The sequence below is a fragment of the Indicator indicator genome, chromosome 33 (genome assembly GCF_027791375.1).
Source record: "Indicator indicator isolate 239-I01 chromosome 33, UM_Iind_1.1, whole genome shotgun sequence".
NCBI lineage: Eukaryota > Metazoa > Chordata > Aves > Piciformes > Indicatoridae > Indicator > Indicator indicator.
Window position 1 is genome coordinate 997,225 of NC_072042.1, and position 18,365 is coordinate 1,015,589.

The window sequence follows — 18,365 nt, forward strand, 5'->3', positions numbered from 1 at the left end:
CAGGTACCAAGCTGTAGGCACCCTTCTTTCTGAAAGGATCTTGAGTGGGTCTGTGTCCTTATGCTTCACTCCAGACATGACAGTGCCAGAGGGATCTAAAGGGGGCTGGTCACTTCTTGGCTAAGAAACTGCCAAGTGATTTGGGTTCTTGAAATCACAGAACCATTTTGGTTGGAAAAGGCCTTTCCTGGCTGCCTTTCCTTCTCCTTGCAGTCCTCTGAGGAGTTGTTTTACTGGGGTCCTGGTATTTGGCCTACAACAATGAATGAACCCTGTCCTGCATGCTCATGTCCTTAGCACATGCAAAGTGGGAAGAGGGTGGACATGGAGGGAAGACATCAGGCCGTACCTCTGGCTTTGTGGACTGGGATCTGAATATACCTCTGTTCAGAACATGACTACACATGAGGACAGTCTCCTCTAGCTAGAAGCATGGCACAGTCCTCCAAGTGTGTTTGAACCTGGAGGTAGCAAAGAAACTTGAACTACACAGGGTATTGACATCAGAGAACCACAGAATGGCTTGGGTTGGAAGGAACCTAGCAGACCATTTATTCCAACCTCCCTGCCATGGGCTGGGACACCTCTCAACAAGAGTTGGCTGCTCTCACCCATGACATGGCATGGTCAAGGACATTCTCTTGAGGGTTAGGACTTGATGCAGCATTTTCCCTCCTGGTAAAATGCTCCAGGGGGACCTTTTTTCACAGGGTCAGAGGATGTTAGGGGTTGGGAGGGACCTCTGAAGGTCATCAAGTCCACCCCCACTGCCAGAGCAGGACCATAGAATCCAGCACAGGTCACACAGGGACACATCCAGATGGGTTTTGAAAGTCTCCAGAGAAGGAGACTCCACAACCTCTCTGGGCAGCCTGCTCCAGGGCTCTGTGACTCTCACAGTGAGGAAGTTCCTCCTCCTGTTGAGGTGGAACCTCCTGTGCTGCAGTTTCTATCCATCGCCCCTTGTCCTTGTCTGTGATTTGTGCATCAGATAGTTCAGTGAGTGCTTAGCTCAGGTTTGGTGGTCACAATGCACAGTGGGGACTGGTTTGCTGTCAGTGGTTCCTGTCTAGGTTTTGTCACTCACTCCTTCTGTCCCCCACACAGGACCAGTATGGGAACTACGTCATCCAGCACGTCCTGGAGCATGGGCGGCCTGAGGACAAGAGCAAGATTGTAGCAGAGATCAGAGGCAACGTGCTGGTCTTGAGTCAACATAAATTTGCTAGGTATGGCTTTGTTCCTTCAACTGTCTACTCCCCATGGAAGCATGGACACATGGTAGAGCTGCAGAAGAGTTGGGGTGAAGTGTAGGGAAGTGAAAATAACTTTGTGCCTACCCACACAAAGCTGTTTGTAACTGCTGCTGAGCTGGGGTGAGTGGCTGGCAGGGTAGGTTTCACTTGTGATGAAGATCATAGAGTCAAAACTTGCTTTGGTTGGAAAGGATCTTGAAGATCATCCAGTCCAACCAGTCTCTAACTCTGCCAAGGCTGGGGCTAAACCATGACCCTCAGTACCACATCTCTGCCTCTTTTAGACCCCTCCAGGGGTGGGGATTCAACCACCTCCCTGGGCAGCCTGTGCCAGGCTTTGAGAACCCTTCCAGTGAAGAAGTTTCTTCTAATGTCCAACCTAAACCTCCCCTGTTGCAATTTGAGGCCATTTCCTCTTCTATCACTTGTTCCTTGGGATAAGAGATCAACTCCCACCTGGCTCCAGTCTCCTTGCAGGGAGTTGCAGAGAGCAATGAGGTCTCCCCTCAGCCTTCTCTTTTACATAGTAAACAACCCCAGGTCCCTCAGCAGTTCCTCTCCAGACCCTTCAGCAGCTCTGTTGCTGTTCTTGCAGAGAACACTCTGCTCTCTTTTAAGAGCTGCCTCCACTGAGGGGCATCCCTCAGTGCATCCCCTTGGAGCAGCAGATAGACCTGGAAAATTATGCATAGAGTCATAGAATGCATTGGGTTGGAAAAGACCTTAAATATCATCCAGTTCAACCATTCTCTAACTCTACCAAGGCTGGGGCTAAGCCATGGCCCTCAGCACCACATCTCTGCCTCTTTGAAACACCTCCAGGGACAGGGATCCAACCACCTCCCTGGACAGCCTGTGCCAGTGTTTGAGAACCCTTTCAGGGAAGAAGTTGCTTCTTAGTTTCCAACCTGAACCTCCCCTGCTGCAAGCTGAGGCCATTTCCTGTTGTCCTAAGATGAGAAGAAACATGGAAGATGTAGCTACTCTTCAAAGATGTGGAAGAGTAGCTCAAATCCACTTTCCTGGGCATGACCAAGAGTTTCTCTGTGTGGCATTTTCTTTTCTTTTGCTGTTTTTTCACTGCTGGTCACTCTCCCTTGGATAATCACACGCCACAGGAAACAGTTCCCTGCCCCTGGGAAGCTCTGTCAAGCCACAAGGGAATTTGGGAAATCAGTTCAGCAGTGCTTCTTTATCCTCCCACCTTAAGCTTTGTATATACCAAGTCTTGCAATTCTTCCTGAGACACATGCATGATGATGTCCTCCTAGGGAATCTGCAGCAGCCTGAGCTTGTTAGTCCAGATGCTACTGAGCACCACGTGGGTAGAAGCAAATTCCAGGGTACCTGAGTGGATATCAAGACAAAATCATGTTTCCCACATGGGTAAATTCCTTTGGTGTTTTGAGCCATTGGAACATGAATGCTGAGCTCTTCAAAGGCTCAACATTCCCCCTCCCCCCCTCCTTTTTATGGTGAATAAAACAGAGCTTTAATGCATCTGGACACGGGGGAAGTGTAACATTAACAAGAGTTAGGGGATTCTGCTCTTAACATTGTTGTTTCAGATCCTTCCTTGGTCTTTTCCTAAGTTTCTATCCAGATGCAGCACTAATTAGTGTAGGATGTCCCCTGAGCTGAGCACTAGTTGGGGCAAACCACTTGGTGATTTGATGATTCACTCAAGGATGCAGAGGATGAGACTAGCAAAAGTCTCCATCCTCTTTCATGTATCCTATTCAACTTGGCTCTCTGGAGAGCAGAGAGAGGCAGCTGATACAGTTAGGAATTTGGGAAGTTAAGATCTTTTGTTCCTGAAGAAGTATTTCCCTGTTGTTCTAACCTTGCACCTCTGCTCCTATACTGAGAAAACCAAAGAACAGTTCACCTGCTGCTCTGATGTGCTTGTTGTGAGGACAGAGCCTGATCTCAAAGGTGGATCACTGTAGAGTTCCCCAAATTTGAGTAAGAAATAAACAAAACCTGAACTGGTCCTTTACCTGAAGGATGCAAGTTCCTTTGACTGATCTGCTTCACATTGCTGAAATCCTGTGCCAGCACAGCCAGCATGGTGCAGCTCCACCATCTCCAGCACTCTTGGCTCACCAGGGAGCCCAGTGGGGTGAGAATGCCTCCCAGCCCAGCACAGGACCTTCTTCCATCCTGCCTCACTTCACTGAATCCCAGAATTCTAGGGGCATGGTGGGGTTGGAAGGGACCTCTGGAGATCATCCAGTCCAACCCCCCTGCTAAAGTAGGGCACCCACAGCAGCTTGCCCAGGATCACAATGGCCAGGGGGCTTCCAACCAGAGAGGTTGTGGAGTCTCCTTGTGTGGAGGGGGCCTTCCAACCCCCCCTCCACACAAGGAGACTCCACAACCTCTCTGGGCAGCCTGCTCCAGGCCTCCAGCACCCTCACATCAAAGAATTTTCTCCTTCTGTTGAGATGGAACCTGCTGCGTGCCAGTTTGTGCCCCTTACCCCTTGGCCTGTCACTGGGCACCACTGACAAGAGTCTGGCCCCAGCCTCTTGCCTCCCCACCCTTTAGCTCTTGCTGAGTATTCACAGAATCACAGAAACATTCAGGATGGAAAAGACCCTCAGGGATCACCAAATCCAACCCAGAACCCTACTCTACAAGGCTCACCCCTAAACCACATCCAAGCACCACATCCAAACCACCTGGGAACACATCCCAGGGTTGGTGACTCCACCACCTCCCTGGGCAGCACATTCCAGTATCTGATCGCTCTTGCTGGGAAATTTTTTTTCCTCATGTCCAGTCTAAACCTACCCAGTCATGGCTTGAGGCTGTTCCCTCTTGTTCCATCACTAATTACCTGTGAGAAGAGACCAGCACCAACCTCTCCACAACCTCCTTTCAGGTAGTTGTAGACAGCAATGAGGTCTCCCCTCAGCCTCCTCCAAACTAACCATCCCCAGCTCCTTCAGTTGCTCTTTATCAGACTTATTTTCCAGGCCCTTCACAGCTTCCTTGCCCTCCTCTGCACTGCCCCCAGCACCTCCACACTGAGGTGGAGGTGTCTTAAGGTGTGGACTGGACACAACACTCGAGGTGTGGCCTCCCCAGAGCGGAGTCCCAGGGGACAATCACCTCCCTCTGGGGCTGCTCTTCTCCAAGCTCAACAGCCTCAAATCCTCCCTCAGAGATAATCTCTGCCTTTGCTAGGAGCAGGAGAAGATCTCCTTGGGCTTGAACAGAAAGCCCAGCAGAGCTGCTGGTGCTCAGAGGTTGTCCTTGGTGTGTTGCAGCAACGTGGTGGAGAAGTGTGTGACGCACGCGTCGCGCACGGAGCGCGCCATGCTGATCGACGAGGTGTGCACCATGAACGACGGCCCCCACAGTGCCTTATACACCATGATGAAGGACCAGTATGCCAACTACGTGGTACAGAAGATGATTGATGTGGCAGAGCCAGCCCAGAGGAAGATTGTCATGCACAAGGTAAGCAGCTGCCCTCCCTCGATGAGGTTTGGGTGAGGCTTGTCGCTGCCGCGCTGGTGCAGGGAGGGGGAAAAAAAAGGCTGAGGTGGTGGTGGTTGCCCTTCAGGATTTGCTTACAGAAGCAGAGAAGTGTTGGGGGAAAAGGCCTCTTAAGATCAGCCAGTCCAGCCATCAACACAACCCCACCATGGCCCCAAGTGCCATGGCAACACCTTTCTTGAACACCTCCCTCCACCACCTCCCTGGGCAGCCTGTGCCAATCCCTGACCACTCCTGCAGCAAAGAAATCTCTCCTCATCTCCAACCTATCCCTCCCCTGGCACAGTTTCAGGCCATTTCCTTTTGTTCTATCACCTGATCCTAGGGAGAAGAGCCCAACCCCCACCTCACTGCAGCCTCCTTTCAGGGAGCTGTAGAGAGCCAGAAGGTCTCCCTCAGCCTCCTCTTCTCCAGGCTGCACACCCCCAGCTCCCTCAGCTGCTCCTCCCCAGCCCTGTTCTCCAGACCCTTCTCCAGCTTTGTTGCCCTTCTCTGGACCTGCACCATCCCCTCCATGTCCTCCTTAGAGTAAGGGGCACAGAACTGATCCCAGTAGTTCAGTAGTAGCTGAAACACAAAAACGTACAACAGTGAGGTGCAGTTTGGGCCGAAAACTGGCTGGCTGCTTACATCAATCTCTCCTGACCTACTAACCTAGTTCTGTGCTCATGGCGTAGCAAACGCTGCTGAAATCCTCCCAGCCTGGCACAGCAGCAGCATGAGGCTGGTGCCCAGGAGGTGCTGGGCAGGGCTGGCAATGATGTCACACTTGCCCTCGCTGAGAGCTGTGCTCGCTGAGGAGAGCAGCTCTGTGTGCTCAGTGCAGCTGAGCCAGCCCCTGCCCACTCCCACCCCCAGCCTGGCCCTGCTGCCTCTTTGTGGGGTGCCAACACTGCTGTGCCACCTCGTGTCCCTGCTCTGCAGCCCTGCTGAGGACAGGCTGGTGACACCATGCTGAGAGGAGCTGCTGTTGCTGCAGCACCTGGCCCGGAGCCATTCATCAAAGTCCCTGGCCCTGGGTTCTGAGGAGGGGCTCCCAGGTGCAGTGCAGAGCTGCAGAGTTTGACTGCAGACAGGTTCAGGATTTCACATTTGTCAGAACAGAGGCATTTTGGAATTCATCTGCAGTGCCTCCAGTCCTGCCCCCCAGGGCTGTGTGCCTGCTGCCTCAGGGCAGGAAGCTCTCAGACAGCTGATGTCTTCCTTTCCTTTAAACCTTGTCCCCAAGTGCCCACAGCTTTCTTGAACATCTCCAGGGACGGGCACTCCACCACCTCCCTGGGCAGCCTCTTCCAATCCCTGGCCACTCTTGCAGAAAAGAATTTTTTCCTCCTTTCCAACCTAACCTTCCCCTGGCACGATTTCAGGCCATTTTCTCTCCTTCTATCACCTGAGACAAGGGAGAAGAGCCCAACCCCCATCCCACTCCAACTTCCTCTCAAGGAGCTTTAGAGAGCAATGAGGTCTCCCTCAGCCTCCTCTTCCGACTGAACACCCCAAGTTCCCTCAAGTGCTCCTCAAGAAGACACTGCTCATGCCCACTAGACCCTTCTGATGCCTGTTCTGCCTCAGGGTGATTACCCTGGGCTGAGGGCACTCTCAGGCCAGCTGTGGGAATCTTGAGCAGCCAGGGGTTTTGTCTTCCCAGCCTCCTCTCTTAGGACAAAGCCTGGTATCCACCTACGTGCTGAGATCCAGCTGGATTCCAGTCATGTACCTCAGGATGATGCCACCTGCTTGACCAGAAAAATCCCAGCAGTGAGTTAGGAGCTGGATTGGCAGTCACTGCTGTGCTTACAGGAAATGGCTCCTCAATGCTTCAGGCTTCTTGTGGGCTTCCACTGGTGGCCAGCACCCTGTGACTATGGTCCCTGGAGCACCATGGGGGTGGTGATTCTGTCCCCTCCGTTCTGCTCTTGTGAGTCCCCATCTGCAGCACTGCATCCACTTCTGGGGCCCCCAGCATAAGGACATGGAACTGTTGGAGTGGGTCCAGAAGAAGTCACAGAGATCATCAGAGGGCTGGAGAACCTCCCCTGTGGGGACAGGTTGAGAGGGTTCAGTCTGGAGAAGAGAAGGCTTCAGGGAGACCTTAGAGCAGCCTTCCAGTACCTGAAGGGGCTCCAGGAGAGCTGGGGAGGGACTTGTGACAAGGGCTGGGAGTGACAGGATGAGGACAGTGGTTTTGAGCTGGGAGAGGAGAGATTGAGGCTGGAGATGAGGAAGTTCTTGAGAGTGAGGCTGGGGAGACACTGGCACAGGTTGCCCAGGGAGGTTGTGGCTGTCCCCTCCCTGGAGGTGTTCAAGGCCAGGCTGGATGAGGCCTTGAGCAAGCTGAGCTGGTGGGAGGTGTCCCTGCCCATGGCGGGGGGGGGGGGTTGGAACTGGATGATCTCTAAGATCCCTTCCAACCCAACCCATTCTGTGCTTCTGTGGCTGTGTTCAGGTGGCTGTTCCTGGGCTTCCTGCTGCTCACCCTCCCTTCTCTTCCCTCCTAGATCCGGCCTCACATCGCGACCCTGCGTAAGTACACCTACGGCAAACACATCCTGGCCAAGCTGGAGAAGTACTACATGAAGAACGGAGTGGACCTGGGGCCCATCTGTGGGCCACCCAACGGCATCATCTGAAGCAGCAACCCTGAGAGGAGCTTCACTGCCCCCTCAGCACCTACCAACCAGCAACCACCACGATTCCAGATCCCAGTCAGAGCAAGATTCCCTGGTTGCTCAACTGCTAAAGAAGAGGAGGGGAAAAACAAAACAAAACAAAAACAACCACAACGAAACCAAACCCAACAAACAAAACAAAAAAAAAAAAAAAAACGAAAAAAAAAAAAAAGAAAGAAGCCTTTGTAAATTCCTTTAATTTTATTATGCATAACATGTACTAATTATTTTTTTTAATTAACTAATTGCCCTGCTGTTTTACTGGTGTATAGAATACTGTACATAGGTACCCGATGTACATGGAAGAGCCACATTTCTTTTGGGATTTTTTTTCTTCTTCTTCTTTTTTTTTTTTTTTTTACTTGGTTCACTGTTGTATCTATATTCCAAATATGGAAACTTTTCAGGGTGGTTGGTTTGAGAAACAAAAAACAACAACAACAAACCCCCCCCCCCCAATTTTTAACTCAGCAACTTCTCTGCAACCCTCTTCTTTTTCTTTCTTTTTTATGGTTATTTTGTTGGCTCCTTTTAGTTAAAAAAAATCAGGGAGAAGTTGGGAAGTTTTTAGTTCCGAGGCCACAAATGAGGCTTTTCTAACCAGAAAGAGTCAACTTGGTTAAAAACAAACAAAAAAAAAAAAACACCCAACGAAACAAATGGTTTGGAAACTTTTAAATTGCTTTTTGGGGTTAATTTGAGGAGTCTGAGGTGCTGGAGGAGAGAAGTGGCTTTAGCTGTGGTTTTTAAGGGTGAGAGGTTGAGACCCAAGCAGGGTTTTTAAAGCAGGGAAGGAATGGTTTGGGGAGGAGGGGAGGGGTTGGGTGTGGGGTTGGGTGGTTTCTACTTGGTTCGTTCTGTTGAGATGGAGAAAGAAAGAGACAGAATTTGATCATTTTAAGCATGAGGTTAAAACAAAACAAAAATCCAACTCAGCTTTGGTCTTGCTTCTATAAATATCTAGTGTATACTTGGTGTAGACTTTACATATATAAAGAAAAAAAAAAAGGACAAAAACAACAAAAAATTCAATAATAATTTGTAGTATTTTCTTGTTTTGATGTCTGGAGCTGTATCTATAATGTACCCTAGTAGTGGAACATACTTCTGACTGTACAATTGTACATTTGTAAACCTCTGTAATGTAAATGTGGAGAAGTTTGAATCGACATCAAACCCCTGGATTTTTTTTTTTTTGGTAAGAAAAAAGCAAAAAAGCAACAAAAAAAAAAAAAAAAAAAAAAAAACAAAACAAAACACCAAGAGGTAAAAAAAGAAAAAAAAAGAGCAAAAAAAAAAGGCAAAAACCCTGTGCATTTCAGTGTATATTCAACACCTTTTATGGTCGTAGCATATTCTAGTGTTGTATATTGTAAATTGTAATTTCAAACCAGAAGTAAATTTCTTTTTTGTTTTGGGTTTGTTTTTCTTTTTTTTTTTTTTTTTTTTTGGGTTTTGGTATTTTTTTTTTCCTTTGGAAGGAAAAAAAATGTTCTCTTTATACAGCTTAGTTAATGTTTAAAAAAAAAAAGGATTAAAAAAAACCCACACACACACACAGAGAAAAAAATAATAACAAAAAAATAATAACACAAAACCCTATAAATAAATAAATAAAGGCTTGGGTTTATTTGTTCCACCTAGTTGGAGACAGTAGAGAAAAATCCTTTCTTCAATGTTCTCCAGGAGCTGCTGATGCAGTTCAAAATTAGGTTTAGTATTATTTTGTTTTGGTTTGGGTTTTTTAGGATTTGTTGTTTTTTTTTTTTTTTGAATCTTGAAACAAACAAAAATTGTTTTGCTTCTTTTGTGACAGTAAAAAACAAACAAAAGTGCAACAGTACAGCCCCCCCCCCCCACCCCACCTTTTTCCCTTTAGGTTTTGTTTGGTTTTTTTTTTGGTCTCCCCTTTCCGGTTGGAGAGTTTTCCCTTTTCACCTTGTAAAGTGTGAATCACCTCCTCCCTCTCCCCACCCCCCCACCACCTCCCCTTCCCCTTTTTTTGTACAGAAGATGAACTGTATTTTGCATTTTGTCTACTTGTAAGTGAATGTAACATACTGTCAATTCCCCCTCCTCTCTTCCCCCTTCCCCCCTTCCCCTCGTTTGAATATAGACCCTCCCCCTCCCTCCCTCCCTCCCCTGTAACACTACACGGTGTACATTTACAGAGCCTTGTGTATATTTCCAATGAAAAAAAGAAAAAAGGAGGAAAAAAAAAAAAGCCAACAAAAACAAGGAGAAAAAAAAAAAAGGAAAACAAAACCAACTTTTTTGCAAGCACACTTGTAACCATATGTGTATAATTAACAAACCTGTGTATGCTTATTGCCTGGGCGACTATTTTTTGTAACTCTTGTGTAGATTGTCTCTAAACAACGTGTGATCTTTATTTTGAAAAAATACAGAAACTTTGGAATCTGCCTGCTGTTGCCTTTGGGAGGTGATTTGATCAGGTTCTGGAGCACACACACACACCCCCTTACCCCCCCTACACACACACATCCTCTCCCCCCTCCCCACACACACCGTATTACACTCTGGTGGGTTGAAATTACCCTCCCCCCCCCAAAAAAAAAAATCCACTGCCAGACTAGCTCAGATGGAGGCAAATGAAGCTCTCTTTTTTTACAGGCACACTGCAGTCTGGAAATAGGGAATGCAGTGAATATGCACAAAATAGAGAATCGTGGAATTGTCAGGACTGGAAGGGACCTCAAGGCTCAGCCAGTTCCAACCCCCCTGCCATGGGCAGGGACACCTCACACTACAGCAGGTTGCTCACAGCCACATCCAGCCTGGCTGGAAAAGCCTCCAGGGATGAGGCTTTCACCACCTCCCTGGGCAGCCTGTGCCAGTCTCTCACCACCCTCATGGGGAAGAATTTCTTCCTAACGTCCAGTCTGAATCTCCCCATTTCTAGTTTTGTTCCATTCCCCCCAGTCCTGTCACTCCCTGACACCCTCAAAAGTCCCTCCCCAGCTTTCTTGTAGCCCCCTTCAGATACTGAAGGCCACAATAACCTGGACTGGTTAGTCTGGAGAAGACTGAGAGGGTAATTAATAAATGTCTATAAATGTCTGAACGCTGGGGGTCAGGAGGGAGGGGACAGAGCTCCTCCTTGGAGCCCTCTCTTCTCCAGACTGAACAACCCCAACTCCCTCAGTCTGTCTTCATAGGAGGGGTGCTCCACCCCAGTGTTTACATATATTTACAATTTATAAACAACACAAGAACCCTCCTGGACAAAACCAGGAGGGGTTACCAACAGCTTCCTCCTCTTCCCTACCCCCCTTCCCCACCGTAGAAAGAGCAAAGAGCAGCTTGTTAGTAAGTAGCCACAACAAAGAACACAGCCAAGGTCAGCAAGCTGGCAGAAGCACCAGCTGGAGGTGGAGAAGCTGAAAAGAGAGTTAGTTGGCACAACTTACTTTCTGTTAGTTATTCAGACCAATTTAGACCTTTCCATTATTTTCCCTTCTCCATCCAATGGTAATTCATTTACATTCTACCACGTTTTGCTCAAGATCTATGGAAAATTTTCAAGGCATCAGCCTGAAACAACCACATACAGGATGTCATAGTCTGGCTCAGCTCATTGGAGCCCATGGTGAGGTTCATTATTGAGCAGTGTTCTCAGTGTGGCATCATTGCCAGACTGCTGGAAATAATCCAGAGTGCTGCTTTACTTCAGGAGATACTACACAGGATCAGGGGGTGCTAGGGGTTGGAAGAGATGTCCTAACATCATTGAGTCCAACCCCCCTGCCAGAGCAGGACCATAGAATCCAGCACAGGTCACACAGGAATGCATCCAGATGAATCTGGAAAATCTCCAGGGAAGGAGACTCCACAACCTCTCTGGGCTGGAGACCCTCACAGTGCAGAAGTTCCTCCTCATGTTGAGGTAGAACCTCCTGTGCTGGAATTTCTATCCATTGCCCCTTGTCCTATCCCAGGGTGCAGCTGAGCAGAGCCTGTCCTCTCCCTCCTGACCCCCAGCCCTCAGATATTTATAGACATTTATTTAATCCCCTCTCAAGTCTTCTCCAGACTAATCAGCCCCAGGGCTCCCAGCCTCTCCTCATAGGGCAGGGCTCCAGTCCTTTCAACATCCTGGTAGCTCTCCAGTGGACTCTCTCCAGCAGATCCCTGTCCCTCTTGAGCTGGGGAGCCCAGAACTGGATATTCCAGGTGAGGTCTCACCAGGGCAGAGTAGAGGGGGAGGAATACATCCAGGTGGGTTTTGAAAGTCTCCAGAGAAAGAGACTCCACAACCTCCGTGGGCAGCTTGCTCCAGGGCTCTGTTACCCTCACACCAAACAAATTTTTTTCTCCTGTTGAGGTGAAACCTTTTATGTTCAAGTTTGCATCCATTGTTCCTTGTCTTATTGTGCATCACTGAAAAGAGATTGCCCCCCTCCACTTGACACCCACCCCTCAGATATTCATAGATATATACAGGAAGGATATTGGAGGTGCTGGAAGGTGTTCGGAGAAGGGCCACAAGGATGAGCAGAGGGCTGGAGCTCCTCCCTTATGAGGACAGGCTGAGAGAGTTGGGGGTGTCCAGTCTGGAGAAGGCTCCAAGGAGATCTTATTGTGGTCTTCCAGTATCTGAAGGAGGCCTACATGAAAGCTGGGGAGGGACTTTTTAAGGTGCTGGGTAGTGATAGGACCGGGGGAAATGGAGCAAAACTAGAAAGGGGGAGATTTAGGTTAGAGGTCAGGAAGACATCTCTCCTCAGTCTCCTCCATACCAAACAACCCCAGGTCCCTCAGCAGTTCCTCTCCAGACCCTTCAGCAGCTCTGTTGCTGTTCTTGCAGAGAACACTCTGCTCTCTTTAAGAGCTGCCTCCACTGAGGGCATCCCTGTCCCCTTGGAGCAGCAGACAGACCTGGAAAACCATAGAATGGTTTGGGCTGGAAAAGGCCTTTCACAGCATCCAGTCCAGCCAGCCTCTAACTCTACCAAGGCTGGGGCTAAACCACAGCCTTCAGCACCACATCTCTGCCTCTTTTAAGCACCTCCAAGGACAGGGATCCAACCACCTCCCTGGGCAGCCTGTGCCAGGCTTTAAGAACCCTTTCAGTGAAGTTTTCTTCTAATGTCCAACCTGAACCTCCCCTGCTGCAACTTGAGGCCATTTCTTCTTCTACAGCTCATGCATTTCATCCTTGTGCCCTGTCCCACCTCATGGACTCATGGAATTGTTTTGGTTGGAAAAGGCCTCTAAAATCAAGTCCACCATCAACCAAGCACGACCATGGCCATCAAACCATGTCCCCATGTGCCTTGTCTGCAGATGTCTTGAACACCTCCAGGGATGGGGACTCCACCACCTCCCTGGGCAGCCTGTGCCAATGCCTCACAACCTCTGCAGCCGGGAGCTGCAGGGGTTGGCTGGGGGCTGGGACAAGGACAGAGGCTGCAGGGGGTGGCCGGGGGCTGGGACAAGGACAGAGGCTGCATGGGGTTGCCGGGAGCTGCAGGGGGTGGCCGGGGGCTGGGACAGGGCCAGGGGCTGCATGGGGTTGCCGGGAGCTGTAGGGGGTGGCCGGGGGCTGGGACAGGGCCGGGAGCTGCAGGGGGTGGCCGGGAGCTGGAACAGGGCCGGGAGCTGCAGGGGGTGGCCGGGGGCTGGGACAGGGCCGGGAGCTGCAGGGGGTGGCCGGGGGCTGCAGGGGGTGGCCGGGGGCTGGGACAGGGCCGGGAGCTGCAGGGGGTGGCCGGGGGCTGCAGGGGGTGGCCGGGAGCTGGGACAGGGCCGGGAGCTGCAGGGGGTGGCCGGGGGCTGCAGGGGGTGGCCGGGAGCTGGGACAGGGCCGGGAGCTGCAGGGGGTGGCCGGGGGCTGCAGGGGGTGGCCGGGAGCTGGGACAGGGCCTGGAGCTGCAGGGGGTGGCCGGGGGCTGCAGGGGGTGGCCGGGAGCTGGGACAGGGCCGGGAGCTGCAGGGGGTGGCTGGGGGCTGCAGGGGGTGGCCGCGGCCACTGCGGGGCGGTGCAGCCCCAGCAACGCGCCCGGCTCCAGCCCCGCCCCGCTCGCCTCCGCTACCCCGGGACCCCCCCCCACTGCCCTGGGGACCCTCCCACTGTCTCAGGGAGACCCCTACATTGTCCTGCGGACCCCTTCCCTGCCCCAGGGACACCCTCAGCGCGCCAGGAATCCTCACATCCTGCACCGCGGACTCCCACTGCCCAAAGGACCTCCTGCCGTCTCCCCAAGGACCCCCTCACGGCCCAGGAGACCCCCTCCCCACTGCCCCAGGGTCACCTCTACTGCCTCAAGGACCCTCTCGCTGCCCCAGGACTGCCTCACTATCCCAGGGACACCCCCCCCCCCCCCACTGCCCCGGGGACACCACCCATTGTCCCAGTGACCCCTCACACTGCACCAAGACCCCCCCCGGTGGCCCGAGGACCCCCACACATACTGCAACAAGGACTCCACCACTGCTCCAAGGACACCCCACACTGCCCCTGGAACCCCCTCCCCACTGCCTCAGACTCACTTCCACTGTCCCAAGACTCCTCTACTGCCCCAAGGACATCCCCCCTGCCCCAGGAAATACCTCCTAGGACCCCAAATTCTCCTTGCTGCATTTCTACACCACCCACAACCTTCCCTACAGTTTGCTCCCCCCCAGCCCCCCTCCCTGAGCTTCTCCCTGATGACATTAATGCACGTTTAAAATAATAAATAAATTATTAATGGGGCCTCAGCTAATTACAGCCTGATTAAAACCGAGGGAAGTGACTGAGGTGGGACCCCCTAGGCAGAGCTCTCCCCTCCCACCTCGGTGTTTCCCACCCGGAAGAGCTGTGGCTCTGAGTATCCCATAGAATGGGACCAGGGAGGATGCTCCCACCATGGACTGTGCCCCAGTTCTGCCCCCCTGCTGCCTCCAGGAGCTGCAGCCCCTTTCTCAGCTGAATTTGGTTGATTCCTGCCCAAAACCAGTGGTACTGGGCAGGCTGTGCCCCTTCTCCCAGTGATCCTTCTTCCAGTGTCTTCTCCTGGTTCCTCTTCCCCTGCACCACTTTGGCCCCCTCCCAGTGTCAATCTTCCATCACAGGAGGGGGGTTCTGGGAATCCCAGTAGGTCTGGGGGCTTTTCACAGAAATCAGAGCCATTAGGAAGTGTGAGAAACGACTGAGCTGCCCAAGAGAGCTGGGCAGAGGAACCTCATGAAGTTCAACCAGGGCAAGGGCAAGGTCCTGCAGCAGTCCAGGGGAGGGGACACCTGCTGGGAAGCAGCTGTGAGGAGAAGGGCATGAGAGTGCTGGGGGACAACAAAGGGCCTGGAACAGCTCTGTGAGGAGCAAAGGCTGAGAGCCCTGGGGCTGGTGAGCCTGGAGAAGAGCAGCCCCAGAGGGGATGTGAGCAATGCTCAGCAAGAGCTAAAGGGTGGGGGGGAAGAGGCTGGGGCCAGACTCTGCTCAGTGGTGCCCAGGACAGGACAAGGGGCAATGGGCACAGACTGGCACCCAGGAGGTTCCATCTGAACAGGAGGAGAAAGTTGTTTGGTGTGAGGGTGCTGGAGGCCTGGAGCAGGCTGCCCAGAGAGGTTGTGGAGTCTCCTCTGGGGAGCTTCCATCTCCCCCAGGCCATTGTACTCCTGGGCAAGCTGCTGTGGGTGCCCTGCTGGAGCAGGGGCTTGGACTGGATGATCTCCAGAGGTCCCTTCTGACCCCCCTTGCTGGGATTCTGTGATTCTCTGGGTTATATCCTGTCCTATCTGTTTGCAGCTCACCCATAGCTACCACCCCTAGGCCCACTGCAGTGATCCAACACCCAGATTCAGAGCAAAGCCACCAGCCCAGGGGCACCCCAACAGCTGTGTGGAAGTTACTGTCATGGCAGGGAACTGCTGTACCCCTGGGGGTGGCCCTGAACCCAGCACCCACCCGGTGGTGACCAGGGGTCCCACAGAGGGAGGCAGAGGGAGCAGGGAAGGGTGGGAGCTCACCCTGGAGGCAGATCCCAGGGCAGATGTGCCTGTCCCTGGTTCCTCTTCCCTGAGGTGTCCCCATCTGCTCCATGGTCCCCCCCATCTGCCTCTTGCTCCTCCCCGCATAACCCCCTTGAGTACCCTCATCTCCTCCTGCCCCCTCAACTGTCCATGAGTCCCCCCATTGCTTCAGCATCCCCTCATCTACCCCTGAGTCCCCTCAGTCTGCCCCAGGTCCCCCTCCAGCTACTCCTCAGCCACCTCAGTATGTTCCAAGCCCCCCTTGTATCTACCCTTGAGTCCCCCCATCCATCCCAGGGTCCTCTCTCCTCTGCCCCTGGATTCCCTCCGTTTACCCCAGTCCCCCTTATTTTGCCCCAGCCCTTCCCACCTACCCCTGGGTCACCACAATCTGCCCCAGATTCCTCCTTATATCCACCCCAGAGCACCCCCACCTGTTCCAGGCCCCCTCATCTACCCTTTGACCCCCCCTCTTCTATCCCAGGCTCCCCTCAATCCACCCCAAGATCGCCCCAGTCTACCCCAGATCCCTCCCATCTGCCCTGAGACACACCCCCCCCGCCCCGACTTTCCCCTTTACCTCTAGATCCCCCCCATCTACCCCAGGCTCCCCTCGATCTGCCCCAGCTCCCTCCCCATCTTCACCAAACTCCTTCTCACCTACCCCAGTGTCCCCTTCCAACTGTCCCAGGCTCCCCCCCAGTTTACCCCAGGGTCCCCCTAATCAGCCCTAGGTCCCCTAATCCCACCCCAAGGTCCCCCCTATCTACACACCCTCCCCACTCTCCTACCATCCCACTCCCCCCGGCGGCAGGTCCGGAGCGGGACGGTCACAGGCGTGCCGGAATCGGGACCGAATCCGGAGCCCGGGGTGGGTGTGTGCGTGGGGGGCTCCCGGTGCTTCCTTCCTGCGCGGGTGGGGGCACAGCGACCCCGCACTCACAGCCCCCCGCACCCACATCCTCCCTCCCGCACCCGCCGTCTCCCCTCCCGCGGGCGGCGGCAACAAAGGGCCGTTCCCGTTCCCCGCCCCCGCCTCCCTCCCGCCTCCTCCCGCCGCCTCCCGCCGCTGCAGCCGCCGCCGCCCGCCCGCCGCCCGCCGCCGTCCTTGCGGCAGGAAGATGCCCGGGGAGGTGCCGCCGCCGGCGCCCCGGGGGCTGCGGAGCCTCACGGTGCTGCTGCTGCTGCTTCTGCTGAGCGCTGCCCGGGTGAGTTACCGGCACCGGGACCGGGCGGGAGGACCCGGGGCGTGCGGGGAACCCCGCGGGGTCCGGAGGGACCAGCACCGGGGAGGTGGGGGGGTGGGGTGTGGGACCAGCGTCATGCACAGACTGGGAATGGGTGAGGCGAAGAGAGAGAGGACCGAGCGCTGGTACCGGTATCGGTGTCGTACGTGGCCACCGGCACCGGGAGAGCGGCACCGGCATCGGGCACGGACTGGGAACGGGGGCCGGGGGGTTCGGGGGAGCACCAGCACAGATTTCTGGAGCGGTGGGATCGGCATCAGCATGGAGCGTGGACCGGCACCGGGCGAAGGGGGGTGGGACCGGCCCGGAGTGCTAGAACCGGTATCGATGGTACCGTGCCTGGACCGGCACCGGATGGGAGGCACCGGCATCGGTCAGAGACCGGTACTGGGCAGTGGGGGTGGAACCGGCATCGGTGTCGTGCGTGGACCGGGACCCGGCTCCGGACTGGGAGGGGGGTGTGGGACCAGTACCGTGTATGGACTGACCCCGGCAGCGAGACTGGTACGGGGCTGGGGGGCCTGGCAGCGGACCGGAGCGGCGGGACTGGTACCGGTATCGTGCGTGGACCAGCCGTGGGTGGGGGGCACGGAGGGTGGGAGAAGTAACAGTGTGGTGCGTGGGCTGAGCCCGGGCTGGGGACTGGTACCGGGCTGGGGGTTTGGCACCAGACTGGGATGCTGGGACCAGTCCTGGCATCGAGCGTGGACCGACTGTGGGCAGAGGGGACTCGTACCGGGCTGAGGGCACGGGACTGGTGCCGATATCGGGCGTGGACCCCGCACCAGCTCCCCCAGAGCCACTGACGCCGCTCGGTCAGCAGGAGCCGATGCCCACCCGGGCAGGGGCTGGGCAGGGGCAGGCAGCAGCAGGCAGGGAGGGGGGGCGCTGCCTGAAGAGGGGGCTGCAGGCAGCTGCCATTTGAAGGTCGCAGGGAAGCACGGCCTGAAAACCACCCCGGGTGTGGGGGTGGCAGGAAAATCCCTCTGCTGCTTTCCAGCGGCAGAAGAAACTTGGGGGTGGGAGTTGCCCCATCCTTGCCTGCCCTCCGGGGGGCTCTCCTGCATCCTTACGGGATGGGCAGGGGTAGATGTGGGCAAGCCCTGGCTGCTGCTCACCCCTTCCCTGCCTAGCCTCTGCCTGCTCTTCCCGGGCTCTCCCTGGAAGGTTTTCCCAGCTCTACTCCCAGAAGAGGAACTGGAAGTCGGCAGGAGGAAGGGTCTGGGGTTCCTTGGGGTGATTCCAGAATTGCTTCATCCCACCACTGGCACACTCTGGCTGGGAGACCCTTCCCTGCCTGTCCCCAGCCCTGCCTGCACCCTGCCTGCACCCAGCCCATCCTATGGGAGCGTTTGGGGCCCCCGAGGTGGCTTTCCTGGGTGGTGGCTGTTGGGTGATGCTCTCCAGGAAGGATCCTGCAGCCAGAAGATGCTTTTCCAGCACAACCCGGGAGGAATCTGAGAGCACGGAGGTGAGGAAGGCTGCCTCCTCCTCCTCTCCTCATGAGGGGAAGAAGTCTCAGGGCCTGGCTGCTCACCAGCTGCATGGAACAACCCAGAGCTCTCCTCCATCCTCCTGGGCACCACGGGCAGGCGCCCTCGTGCGTGCTGGGCAGCACTGGTGCATGCTGGGCTCTCTCCCAGCAGTTCTTCCCTTCCCCAAGAGCCAGATGCAACTTTGGTGTTCCTGAGGAGGTTGCTGAGCTGCTCCTG

The 18,365-nt window shown here is 54.2% G+C and overlaps 2 protein-coding genes and 1 non-coding gene across 4 annotated transcripts in view; all 3 read left to right on the forward strand.

Moving 5' to 3' along the window:
- The window catches only part of PUM1 (pumilio RNA binding family member 1), a 90,708-nt gene extending 83,152 nt beyond the window's left edge, over positions 1-7,556 (forward strand). For both annotated transcript variants that reach the window (XM_054395399.1, XM_054395401.1), the window contains exons 19-21: positions 1,108-1,229; positions 4,532-4,724; positions 7,262-7,556. In XM_054395399.1, coding sequence (XP_054251374.1) covers positions 1,108-1,229; positions 4,532-4,724; positions 7,262-7,393 — 447 coding nt within the window. In that variant the 3' untranslated portion in view covers positions 7,394-7,556. The remainder of the gene's footprint in view (positions 1-1,107; positions 1,230-4,531; positions 4,725-7,261) is intronic.
- Positions 5,514-5,599, forward strand: LOC128977823 (small nucleolar RNA SNORD103/SNORD85). The gene has a single exon (XR_008489435.1). It is a non-coding gene; the product is annotated as a small nucleolar RNA SNORD103/SNORD85 (small nucleolar RNA).
- An 8,971-nt stretch (positions 7,557-16,527) lies between the features above and the next one.
- Positions 16,528-18,365, forward strand: part of SDC3 (syndecan 3) — a 54,505-nt gene continuing 52,667 nt past the window's right edge. Inside the window, exon 1 of the mRNA XM_054395179.1 lies at positions 16,528-17,298. Within this exon, the coding sequence (XP_054251154.1) occupies positions 16,528-17,298 (771 nt within the window). The remainder of the gene's footprint in view (positions 17,299-18,365) is intronic.